The sequence below is a fragment of the Corvus brachyrhynchos genome, unplaced genomic scaffold (genome assembly GCF_000691975.1).
Source record: "Corvus brachyrhynchos isolate BGI_N302 unplaced genomic scaffold, ASM69197v1 scaffold258, whole genome shotgun sequence".
Lineage (NCBI taxonomy): Eukaryota > Metazoa > Chordata > Aves > Passeriformes > Corvidae > Corvus > Corvus brachyrhynchos.
Window position 1 is genome coordinate 939,143 of NW_008240122.1, and position 12,867 is coordinate 952,009.

The 12,867-nt window shown below is 36.0% G+C and overlaps 1 protein-coding gene across 2 annotated transcripts in view; it reads left to right on the forward strand.

Annotated features, from left to right (window-relative positions):
- Window positions 1-12,867, forward strand: part of UBR2 (ubiquitin protein ligase E3 component n-recognin 2) — a 54,087-nt gene that overhangs the window by 32,433 nt on the left and 8,787 nt on the right. For both annotated transcript variants that reach the window (XM_017744792.1, XM_017744791.1), the window contains exons 25-38: window positions 247-401; window positions 2,303-2,405; window positions 3,101-3,210; window positions 3,429-3,509; window positions 4,288-4,469; window positions 5,133-5,332; window positions 6,189-6,282; window positions 7,810-7,971; window positions 8,330-8,427; window positions 8,661-8,733; window positions 9,549-9,697; window positions 9,780-9,835; window positions 10,266-10,362; window positions 12,432-12,499. In XM_017744792.1, the coding sequence (XP_017600281.1) occupies window positions 247-401; window positions 2,303-2,405; window positions 3,101-3,210; window positions 3,429-3,509; window positions 4,288-4,469; window positions 5,133-5,332; window positions 6,189-6,282; window positions 7,810-7,971; window positions 8,330-8,427; window positions 8,661-8,733; window positions 9,549-9,697; window positions 9,780-9,835; window positions 10,266-10,362; window positions 12,432-12,499 (1,628 nt within the window). The remainder of the gene's footprint in view (window positions 1-246; window positions 402-2,302; window positions 2,406-3,100; window positions 3,211-3,428; window positions 3,510-4,287; window positions 4,470-5,132; window positions 5,333-6,188; window positions 6,283-7,809; window positions 7,972-8,329; window positions 8,428-8,660; window positions 8,734-9,548; window positions 9,698-9,779; window positions 9,836-10,265; window positions 10,363-12,431; window positions 12,500-12,867) is intronic.

The following is a 12,867-nucleotide window of genomic DNA, read 5'->3' on the forward strand; positions in this document are numbered from 1 at the left end:
GAAGAGCTTATTCCTTTGCCTTTTCTGTTACACACAAGCCATGTTGAATGTTGCAGCACGTATTGGTAACACTGTTTATCAAGCAGCTGTGTTCTGCCTTAGGATCATAGAAGGGTTTGGGTTGGAAGGAGCCCCAAAGATCATCTGGTTCCAACCCCGTGCCTTGGGTTGAGCTGTTAAATCAAACATTTTAAATGGGTGTTGCAAATTTTGGAGAAATGTCAAACACACAAATTTCCCTTTCAGCTCTTCCACCGCCAGCTCTTCCTCCTTTCTGCCCACTTTTTGCCAGCCTGGTTAATATCCTGCAGTCTGATGTCATGCTGTGCATTATGGGAACTATTCTGCAGTGGGCAGTGGAACACAATGGCTATGCCTGGTCAGAGTCTATGCTGCAAAGGGTATGGGTTTTTTATTTAAAGTAATGCTCATGCTAATGGAGCAGTGTTCATTATAGCATTTTAACGTGATTTTATGGATTTGAGTTGTTTACTTGGTGTCTGAAATATCCAGAATACTCTGAACGAGAAATAAGTGGTGTTTGCTGATATGCAAAACTAGGGAAACTCCTCTGCCTCTGATGCAATTTATTTTTCAAAGGAAATGGAAGACCCGGCTAGATTTCTAATGGGATGCACATGAGAGGGAAGAATTCTTCTTAAATCAGTGGCAGTAATGTTTCTTGTGGTAGAGAAGCCATTAATCTGAGTTGTTGCATATGAAGCAGACATTGATTTTTTTTTCTTGATGTTCCTTTGCTTATTTTCAGTCTAGGCTAAATCACTTTAGGAAAAAATCATGAAAGTGCACAAAAGAATTTTCTAACCTGAAAATGTATCAACTTAGCTGAGCTGTTTGTTCCTTGCTATTTATAGTGATCTCTAGAAACCTGGAGGGTTATTGTAGCCTTTGGTGTAATGATTGTCATTTTCTGGGGTGTGCAGAGGTGAATTGTGAGCTGCCATCCAGGAGCTGTTCGTATTGGTCAGGGTTGTTGGTTTAGGGTCCAACTCCAAACTTTTCAAAAATATTGATGGATTTTAAAATAAGATTTTGCAACGAAACCCCAGTTTTGAAACTGAGTATTAATTTTCTGACATCCAGTCTTATTGAGTGTATATTACCTTTTACAGCTAGGTTTAAATTAACATAAGCAGTTCTATAGAACACAAAAAAAGTTGAAAATGGAGCAATATATTGGTATTAAAAATCACAACAATGTAGTTATATTTAGGTAATGTAAGAATGCTAGATTTTTGAGTAACTTTGAATGAAATAAGATTTTTTTTATTTGGACTGAACTAAAATGTCTTCAGCCATTCTCAAAAATTCATTAGGGACCTATCACTTTTTCAGAAACTCATGGCACTTTGTCTGTGGTGGCATGCAGTTGGACTGCATCTCTCCCAAGTCAACCAGTTTTGTCTTGGGAGCACTTGCAGTGGTAGATATGAGACATCTGCAAGAAGTGGTCCATATCTAATGAGCTCTTGTTAAATAGATGTGATAGACTGAGGAGAGATTAACTGTTGTTTATTAAAACAAAATATTTTTTTAATTCATTTTGTCTGGCCAGTTTTTCTGTAGATACTTGGTCTGTTGCATTCCAGTTCTGTTACAGATTTTCCGGTGATTATTGTTTCCTTACATGGGGGTTAGTGTTGATTCCAGACATCAGTAAAGCTTTGTGTCTAGAGCATCCTGGCAATTTGTGTAGGGTTGTGAAATGACTGATATAGCATAACAAAGTGCACCATCAAGAATGAAGTATTTCAGCTTCAAAATGCCATTCAGGCTACCATAGTGCTAAATAGGGTAATTACATTTTTTAAGTTCAAGGAGATTACAGCTCTTCACTGACCTAAAAATTAACATTATTTTAAAATGTGTTTCTAGAGAAAATAAATTTAACTTAAAATTTTTAACTTTTTGTCACTAAACTTTGTGTATAAAAAGGACTTGAAGTGTGCATCATGCTTCTTCTGTCCAGAGACTTGCAATAGTAATATGCAGTGAGTAGGGAGAACGATAAGAGGTACCGACTTCTCACTCACTATTCAGGACAGCAAACAGAAAGATGCAAGTATTTAATGTGGATTTTATGTGACAAAATTTCAAACAAACTCTATTGCTCCTGTGTAATGTAGCTTTGAAATTCTGTATATAGAAATAACTTCAAATGTATTCTTAATATATAATTGTATTATATGAATTTCCTGTTTCTTAATGAATTATCCAAACTATATAACAGGATTATATGAATTATGTAAGAAAAGAACTAAAATTTGTGGTTTTTATCTAGGTTTTGCATTTGATTGGAATGGCACTGCAAGAGGAAAAACAACATCTGGAGAATCTCAGTGAGGAGAATGTTGTAACATTTACCTTCACTCAGAAAATATCAAGTATGCCTTTCTTTTCAAATGCATAGCAAATTTGAAATAACTGAAAATGCCAGGATCTCGTATTTTATTCTTCTGAAACTGTATTTACCAGAAGAGCATATTTGTTTATCCATCAAGATGTTACCAAGTTGACTATGGATCCATGCTTTACACATGTGTAGATTCTATGACGGTACAATACTAAAGGTGTTTTCTAGAGGAGAAATCCAGAAGTTGAATAATTCCCTCTAGATCTGATTCTTAATATCTTTAAGTAGCATCTCAATTAAGATTGCTGCATATGATCAGATGCAATTGCAAAAATCATAATTGCAGTCCTAAATAGTCTTTTAATCTGGACTCTCCTTTGTATTTTCTGACTAATGCCTCTAGTTTTGCTAAGACCTGAAAGTTCCATTTAAAGTAGTGAGAAATAAAGTATTGGAAGTTCCCAAGATGAAAACAGCCAGAGAGCACATACAGTGCATTTCTTTTGTAAGAAAATATAGTCAGTGAGCAAGACTTTTGAGGATTTAGAGCCTATTCATGAAAAGGTTTGCAGTGTGGGGGGGAATTAAAAGGTACATATTGTGCCTATTTGTTGAAGAAATTCTTCAGTTGCTGAGCAAGCATTGGGGTTTCTTGTTTTTAATGTTAGTGAATTATTAATTTGTCAGTAACATTATAATCAATTCTCATTGTAATTTTTCTCTCAGAACCAGGAGAGGCACCCAATAACTCCCCTAGCATACTGGCTATGCTAGAAACACTGCAAAATGCACCTCATCTGGAAGTGCACAAGGACATGATCAGATGGATATTGAAGGTAAATATATTTATATCACCACTGAAAATTATGGAAATCAGATTTTTGAAACTTCCCTAATTACATTGGGATGTTTTAGTTATTCCTGTGTGAATTTGTTGTACCTACAGTTTTACTCCTCTGGATTCCAACCCTGCACATTGTATGATCACTATTACAGTATACACAGTTACATTCTCACGTCACAAACAAATTAAAGGCTGTCTTTTTTCTTACAGACTTTTAATACTATTAAAAAGCTAAGAGAAAGCTCTTCTTCAAGTCCTGTGGCCGAGACAGAAGGAAATATTATGGAGGAGGTAAAAGCTATCTGTAACAGCTGATCTAGAACAGGTCTGGGTGATGACTAGCAAAGGACTGTATTTCTAATTGTAGCTCTGAATCAAACATGGGAAACATCAGTGACTTCTGAAAACTTGTCTCACAGTTTACAGATCAAACTCATTTGTTTGAAAAACCTATTGGTAGAGTCCCTAGACTGTTTTTCTTTGTTTCATATATTGTAATCTCCAAATCTTTTGCAATTCTACTTCATAGAATTGTCTGTGGTACAGTCACAGCATTAAATGTTTCTGCTCTTCCCATAATTTCAGACTCCGTGGAAAGTTGCTAAAAGAAATGGCATCTATGTATTTTTACCATGCAGGTCATTCCAGATAAGCTCTGCTGATATGTGTAGCTTGACATGACATTCTAGGTACTGCACACTGACTGTGGAGCACTGTAGTGCATTTAGGAATGCAGCTGCTGTGGAGGGAGAGCAGCACCAGAGACGAGACATATCACTCTCTTAACCTTTTCTCCTATGAATCCTTAAAGGGAAGAGAAATACAAAACACAGTTAAAGGTTATGGGGAAGAGGTTCCCCTTCTGGATCTGCAGTTCTGCCTGGCATTGAACACAAGCTAAAGAAAAGAGGGCACAAAATAACTCTTTGGTAGTCTTTTCTTTTTCTTTTATGACAAAAGAGATTTTCATTGTTTGGAGGTTAGTACAAGTTACACATAGCAGTAGATAAAATAAATAATCTGTTGTAACAAAATTTTAAAAATGACTGAGTGAATGATACAATTTCAGAGTTCACGTGATAAAGACAAAGCTGAAAGGAAGCGAAAAGCTGAGATTGCCAGACTGCGCAGGGAAAAGATCATGGCCCAGATGTCTGAGATGCAACGGCACTTCATTAATGAAAACAAAGAACTCTTTCAGCAAACTCTGGAGGAGCTGGATACTTCAACCTCCGGAGTCCATGAAAATAGGTAAAGGCATCTTGTTTCAACTTTTTCTCGTTAATGTTTACATCAGATTGTCCTATTGTTACCACTTCAAAAAGCTCTTTTTTCTTCGGTCTTGATGGAAAACTGTTCATTAGTTTCTGAGACAAAAAACCAGCAGTAAATGGAATGCTTCCCTCCCCCCTCTGTCAAAATTGTGGCATAAATATAAATGGAAACAGGCAAATGATTTTTTGTACAAAATCACCCAGTAAATTATTAATAATGCTGAAGAGACTATGCTATTAAACATAGTAAATTGGAGCTAGCTGATTATATGTCTATTGATGATCTGGAAGAAAATCTGCTTGATAGTTGGAAATATGAATTGGAGAATGCTAATGATTTTGTGGGGAAGTGGAGAGTGTTTTCAAAATTCATATCAGACACTTAAGGGATGGTGGTGATGGAGGGCTGCAGATTCTGTTTCTGTGTTAAACTGGAGTGGGTTATACTATCAGGAGGGTATGAATTTTTTCTGGAAAATACATGTTACTTCTGGGCACATAGGAATTGTTACATAAATGCCAAAGCTATTTTTTGTCAGCATTTATCATAAATTTAGGAAACTCACTAAACACACTTAAGTCATGATCTGAATTATGTTTTTCAAATAATTTGCTCACTAATATTCTTTGAATATTCTAGCCCTGTAGTTTCGGATGCAAAACTCACAGCCTTGGGTCCAGAGCAAACTAGAGTAACTGAACCCAGACAGGTTGTTATGTGTATATTGTGCCAGGAGGAGCAAGAAGTTAAAGTGGACAGCAGAGCTATGGTCTTGGCAGCATTTATTCAGCGATCAACTGTGCTGTCTAAAAATAGAAACAAAATTACTCCAGACCCTGGTAAGTACTGTTCATAGTTGTCTTAAATATTAAAGAATGTTGGGGTCACTGTGACAACAGCATTTGTTCTTCCGAGACAGTGACACAGCCTTCTTCTGTTAACTATTTGTGAACGGCTTCATTGTAATCAGTGGCAAAACTCCCATATTTTTAGTGAGGTAGAAATGTGTGTGCTGAATAATGTAAATCACTGTGAGGCATGAGCTAAATGTTCTGCCATTCATTTGTGACAAATTATTTATAAGTGTTAAAAAAACCCTTAAAATCAGAAGTGTTTCTTCTTAAACCATGCCTATAACATCAGAGAGAGGAGGTGTTAATGTAATGCTGTAAAAGCACAAGATGTACATTTTCTTCCTCTGTTATATCATCTGAAATGCCTCTTAGTGATAAGAAAAAAAAAATCTTGGATTTAGGTACTTTGTGAAACAGATCACAGCAAGCAAGGGCACTGTTACAAAGGTTTCTCTGGATTCTGTATGTGTAAACACAGAGAAATCTTTGCACTGAATTGTTTTGCACTCTCACTCTGAAGATTAATGTCCTTGGACTCATTGTTTGATGGTGGTTAACCACCAAAACTGCAGGTTGATCTTGGGGACTTTTACCAGGGCCCAACACCTCTGAAAACTTGGTTTGAAGCCGTAAGTACCTCAAACTAAAGTAAGGTGATACTTGCAAATGATTTAAACAGTTTAGGTTGTTGTGCATTAGTAATGTGTTTATGCTTCATCAAATGAGTTACACTTCTGTGGTAAAGTTAAATAATGATGCAGATGTGGTAACATTAATCTGCATTCAAGTCTTTTGAGAAATGTTGATTTCAGAGCCGGTTTTTTTTTTCTTTGAAATACAGAAAAGTATGACCCCTTATTCATGCACCCAGATCTATCATGTGGAACACACACGGGTAGCTGTGGACATATTATGCACGCTCATTGTTGGCAAAGGTAAAAGACTATATTTAAGTTTTTAGTTCAAATAACATATTATGTTATCAGTTTGCCTAATAGCACTAATTTTAATGGCAAAATTCCTGCCATGTAGTAAAACCTGTAAAGGAATTTCAGGAAGTGATTAAAACAGCTTTCTGTTGGAAAAAAAGGAGCAGAAATCAAATGCTGTAAACGTACTCAAAATAATTTTCATTTATTGTCATCTTGGTAAAGAAGAGTCTAAAGCCACACATGGCAGCTTGCATTCCCTTTGCTTGTTTATCCTAGTGCATAATTCCCTGTGGTGTACATGTTTCTGAAGCTCAGGTATTTTGGGGGGTTTTTTTGCAGTTCACTGATAGACATGGTTTTGCTGCTTCTTCTGCTCTCTGCTGAGGTTTTAAATTAGAGTGCATCCCTTGCACTCTTAATTCCTCCAACATGTTTAATTTGAAGTAGAAACATCTGTGACCTAGTTCAAATTCATCTTCAATATGAACTCAATTTTATCCTTTGTTTCTTAGCATTTTAATAAAGTCTTTTGCAGTTATTTTTATTCTTTGATTTTTGGAGGCATATAAACATGCTTAGTGCTGTGTGGTACCCATGCTATGTGACAAATTCAAACCATTCATGCCTCTGACTTTGATTAGGCCCTTGCTTTGCTCCTTGGCATGGCTTCTGAAGTGCCTAATTTCAGATTCTGCCTTGTGTGTGAAGAGTATTAGGAGCTCCCAGAGATTCTGTGGCTATTACCACACACAGGTTTCAGTTGTGGTCTTTGATGTTACTGCTCACTGAAGATAGGTTCTTAATCTTCTTGTGTAGCTGGTGTACCGTCCTTTGTGGTTGTCATTATCTCCTGGAAATGCCCTTAGGTGCCTGTATTCAGATCATTTTGGGGTCATCATTGGGCATGCTTTATATCACATCAGAGGCTTCTGGAACAGCAGTTGCATTTAGCAAAGCAGCGAATTCAGTTCGTTTTTCGTAGAGGGTTCAGCCAACAGTTTCTCCAGCTGCTGCTGTTTTGGTTGTGGCCAGTAATAGAAAATGCCCAAGGATAATGCTCATGGCATCTTCCTAAAAAAATTGTGTAAAAACGAGTTGGGTTTTTTGGTCTGGTTTGGGGCTTTTGTTGTTGTTTTTGTTTGTTTCTTTCTTTTTTTCTTTGTGGTTTTTGTGTGTTTGAGGTATTTTGTTTGCCTGTGGTATTTTGCTTTGTTTGGGTTTTTTTGTTTGGTTTGGTTTTGGTTTTTTTAATGCTTCAACTTTCTCTCAGCTTTTCCCTTTTTTTCCTACATGTAATGTTCAGACTTAACTGTGATTTTAACAGCCCAGTGAATTTCAGCACTTTGTAGATAGATTTTGGCAGCTAAAAGCACTAATACTTTATCAATCAGAGGGTAGAGCTTTTTCCTTCAGATGATTCTCTTACCTCTGATTGGGGAAAGGCAAAACTGTGTCTTCCTGAGAATTCTTGAATTTCTATGATCAAGTAATGTTAATAATTTGCCACTAATGTCTTGCTCTTTTCTAAAGGTATTTTGATGCAGTCCAAGCAAAAGAGCAACGAAGACAACAAAGATTACGAGTACACACAAGTTATGATGTAGAAAATGGTGAATTCCTTTGCCCACTTTGTGAATGCTTGAGCAACACTGTTATTCCTTTGCTTCCTCCACCAAGAGTTTTGTTTAACAGGTCAGTTTTGTTTATAAATGTCCTCAATAAATGTAAAAAAACAAGATCCCAAACCATCTATACCCCAGAAGACGTTCCTGAATGTTTGTTGTCTTCTGGTTTGATAAACTCAAGTGGATTGCCTGTCTGCTTCTTTTGTATTATGGATTTACTTTCCTGTTGTATGTTATGGAATTTAAGAGTGTGAAAGGGCAGGAAAGCATAGGACCTGCAGAAAAAGAACTGTATGTAGAAAAATGCATGGGCAGCAGAGAAAGTCCATTGAGAAACAGATGAATGGTGTTGGAATGCCTATGAAATACTAATTCTGTATACAGATTGTTTTTAACAGTTTTTTGGTGGGTTTTTTTTTTGACAGGTTAGACTTTTCAGGCCAACGAAACCTAGCTCAGTGGATCAAAACAGTATCCCAGCAAGTAAAGGCCCTGCATTTACTTCGAAATGAAGACTGTGCAAGTAAGTCTGAAGAAATCTGTATATTTGTATGTGAAAATGCTATATTTGTGGAAAAGACCAAGGACCTTGGTTCTGCTACAACAGGGTTGAGACATGGTAGCATAGGTGGCAAGAACAGCTTGGAATTTCAGTTTCTGGTAATGGAATTTCAGATTCAGCTTCTGCACCTTTCTATAATGTAGAAATTATGTATAGGTGAATAATCAGTGATTTATTACTTTTTGTTTGTACAGGCCATTCTGGTCACTCAGAAAAAATGGATCAGCTGCAATTACCAGAAGGATTTAGACCAGATTTCAAACTGAAGTATGTATTTACATATTAATAAATTGTTAAAAATTCATCATGAAATCATAACATGAAAATAGAATATAATTTCTATGCTAGAAGATCTCAATAATTAAGGGAAATATATGAATTTTGCTTTAATTAGAAAAGTTAATGTTATTACGATGATGGCATTGAAGTCCAGTCCATAAGTCCTAAGTGATGCAGTAGAATTTCGGAAGTGAATGTGCTAAGTTGTTGTGCAGAATCATGCTGCAGTTATGTAAATTATGGCATGAAGATTAAGTTTTGTACTTCTTGTAGCTGAAGGAAGGATTCATCATTATAGCCAGCACAACATGTAAAACATGAAGGAAGACTATGAAATGGAGGGTATGTTAATATGTAATTTCAGCTGTAAGGGTGTACTTGTATTTGGGTCTACACTCTCTTCACTTCAGGAGAAAGTAACAAAACTTGTTATGTGGTACAGACATTAGTCTGCCAGCTGCACACAAAATACAAGACTCTTATTCCAGCTGATGACAGATTTAGCTATCAGTCACACACATTTCTTATAATTTAGCCTTAACTTTATTGTCTTTGAGGACTAGATAGTGTTAACACTAAAAATGAGATTGCTTCCAAACAAATAATCAAAAAATAATTGGGGAAGTATCTGTCACCAAAAAAATGAGGTTACAGAATACCAGATCCAAAGAAGGATATTGGAGTTGTCACTTAAAAGTTGAAAACTCCAGTTGTTCACCTATGGGGTGAATGCTTATCATTAGAGGTACTATGCTGCCAGTGGAGGAAAGAATGAATTAGTAATACTGTTTTCTTTGTTTCAGGAATCCTTATTCTGAGAGCATAAAAGAGATGCTGACAACTTTTGGTACGGCAACTTACAAAGTAGGCTTGAAGGTTCATCCAAATGAGGAAGACCCACGTGTACCTATAATGTGCTGGGGCAGCTGTGCTTACACGATACAGACTATAGGTACTGATCTGTTCATTTGGCTCCTTTATAGGGGATTTTCAGAATTTGGTTAAACTCACAACAATGAATTTTATTTTTCCAGAACGAATTTTAGCTGATGAAGATAAGCCATTATTTGGTCATTTACCTTGTCGACAGGTAAGAAACAAGTAGCAATTCCTCCTGAACTGGTGGAAAATAGAGGGACTTGTGCTTCATTAGTGAGGAATATCTACATTTTAAGTTATGGTTATTGGATAGTTTTATTTGTTGGATCCTATTGTTTAGTCAATCTGTATCTGATTATTAAACTATTTAAAAATCACATCTAGCAAAACTGTTACTTTTTTCCTATAAACACATAATTTATTAAGGCTGCAGTTTCTCATGGTAACAATCAAAATAAAAATGCCAAAAGGAACTTGCATATTTGCATAAACATAAGTATCTGTCACATACTTACACAGTCAAACTGCCCCCATAAACTGCAGCTGAGAGGCCTGAAAAAAATGCTGTTAAGTCAAAAGACCTTTTTATGTTGAGGAACTTCATTAACTGTGGCAGTGTCTCTTTTTCTTTGTTTTTAAAGGATGACTGCCTTACGTCACTAACAAGATTTGCAGCAGCTCACTGGACAGTTTCATCTCTTTCAGCAGTACAGGGTCACTTTTGTACTCTATTAGCATGTAAGTTTGCCACCTTATGCTGGGTTTTTTTCAAATATATACATACAGAAAAAGGCTTTCAGAATGACTGTTAGTATTGATTAGAAGAAAATTATTTTATGTAGTTTTAAGTAATAAACCAAGAGCTGCTATTTTCACCCGTATGTGTTATGTCAAGAAAAAAGACATTTCTTTTGGCCTGCAGCTCCAAGAGAAGCATAGATATTTTGCTGTGAAGGAGTTCTGTTGTTTATTCCTTAGAGAAAGATACCTAGAGCACAGGAGAAGGAAATGCGGTCCTTCACAAAAGTGATGCACTGGAGCTTTAAAGAGGAAGAAATAAGGATTAATGTAGTGTGGAAATGATATTTGCAGAGGTCTGTAATATATCTGCAAACTTTTCTCTCTTTGAAAAGTTGGATCTGTGGTAAGACAGGACTTACTATGTAATGTCATGTGTTAATTGAGAATTTTAATGAGAACAACCAAAATGTTCCAAGCTTGAAGCATTAGTAGATACAGATGAAAAGTCTGAAGTTCAGCCTAATGAAGTAATTGCCCATGAGAGGACTGTTCTGAAAGGGTACCATAAAATAGGATAACTTCAATATCTCCAGTCAGTAGAGCAGAGAAACTTTTAAAACGCATTGATGTACTGAAATTACTAGTAGATGGATACCAGCTACTTCAGCAAACAGTTGGCAGCTTTATGGGGAAAAACTTAATTGGCATCAGTTTGTAGCAGTAATGGTTGAGCTGTTTTCTATGAGAAGCAAAAGAGAAAATGCTGCTGGCTGTTTGACTGGAAGTTTGCAATATATGGTGTTCTGAGTGTTCTGCGTTTTCCTGAAAACTTGAATTAATATTTCTTCAAAGCTCTCCTTCCTTCCAACTGACAGAAGCAGCTGTACTGCTTTTATTTTTATGAAGGAAAAGTTTCTGCTATTTTATTTTTCCTGGCTAGGAATCATGAAAGTCATGAGCCTTTGATCTGTCTATATTCTATAAACGGTACATAAAGATGGCTTAGTGAAAATATGTTCAGGTTTGGAAGTCCCTTGCTCTGGTCATGTTTTTGATAGAGACTTTTTTCACACTTTTGGGTTGAGTTCTGTGGCTATATGCTGACAAAAGGAAAAGCATTTGAAATCTGAATTGTGGTGAAATGTTTGCTAATAGAAATAGCTTCAAAATGTCACATGTCTTCAGCTCTCAGTTTTTTTGGCCAGCAAGGCAGCAGTCTTCAACTGAAGTATTTTTAAGTTGTCATGATGAGACTATTTTTTAATGTAGTAGTGTTTCTAAACTTGGCAGCTTAATGCTTATAGCTACATTGTAAAATATACCCAGAGCTGCAGCTTTATTACAAATCAGATCTTACTGCTTGGAGTAAAGAAGTATGCATCTGTTCCTTGATTGTTACTTAAAATATCTTGTAACATTTTTCAAAACACTTAATTTGTGTTTGCTTTTAGATGAAGGTGCTTGCAATTCATTAAGTGTGTGAATTTCTGTTGTCAGCTGGAGTGCTTTGGTTAATACTTTGTGGTTACTGTAAATACTACAGAGAGGGAGAGACCAACACCTCGCTGCACCTTAATTAGAGATAAACTAATGAATTTAAGAGACTGTAGCAGTGCATTTTTGAGGCATTTGCAGTAAGGGAAGTTCAGGCAGTCTTGTGAAGTTAAGCAAATTGCAAAAGTTTCATTTGAGCAGCTGTCCAACAGACCACAGTCAGTGTTCCTGTTTAGTCACTATTGTTAGAGCTCCTTTCTGTATCAGAGCTTGAGATACTGTCTCATTTTGTCTCACACTGGAAAACCCAGGCAAGGAAAGAAAGTGACCATGGGAGTAGAAATGGCTACCTGGGTTTGTTTTGTTTTAATACAATAAAGTAGGCAAGGCTCTTTTCCAATAATGTTGGACAGTTCTTGAATTGACTCTGGCCAAAACAGCTACATTTGCATTTTAAGTTCTTTAAGAATGTAAATGAAGGAGATGGCTCTCATTTTGTAACTGAAGGACACTAAAATCTTTTCATGTATAAATGTTCAATTAATATTTTTTTTTCTCTCCAAAATACTTAGCACTGGTGCCTAATGAAAAAAATGGGAATCTTCCTTGCATACTTGATATTGACATGTTTCATTTATTGGTAAGTATTTCTTAATATATATTAATAATGTTTTGATCCAGTAGGCACTATGTAAAACCTATTGAGAACTTTCTCTTTACTCTGAGCTAGGAACCTTTCAAAATGTTCAGGTATTTTTTCACTACTTAATAAGTTTTGAAGACTTTTTTAATTTAATAAAAGTATTCTTAATAAAAGTATTAAATAAAAGTATTATTTTCTATAAATAAAAAAGGGGTAAGATGAGACAGAATGCATACCCTTTGGCTGTTAAAAACCCCAAAATACATGAAAACCAACCCCCCCCCAACAAAACAACAAACCCAAAAAACCCAGACAGACTCAAAACTCTCCTGATAGATAATTGTTGTTCTTTTAAATAATGTCTG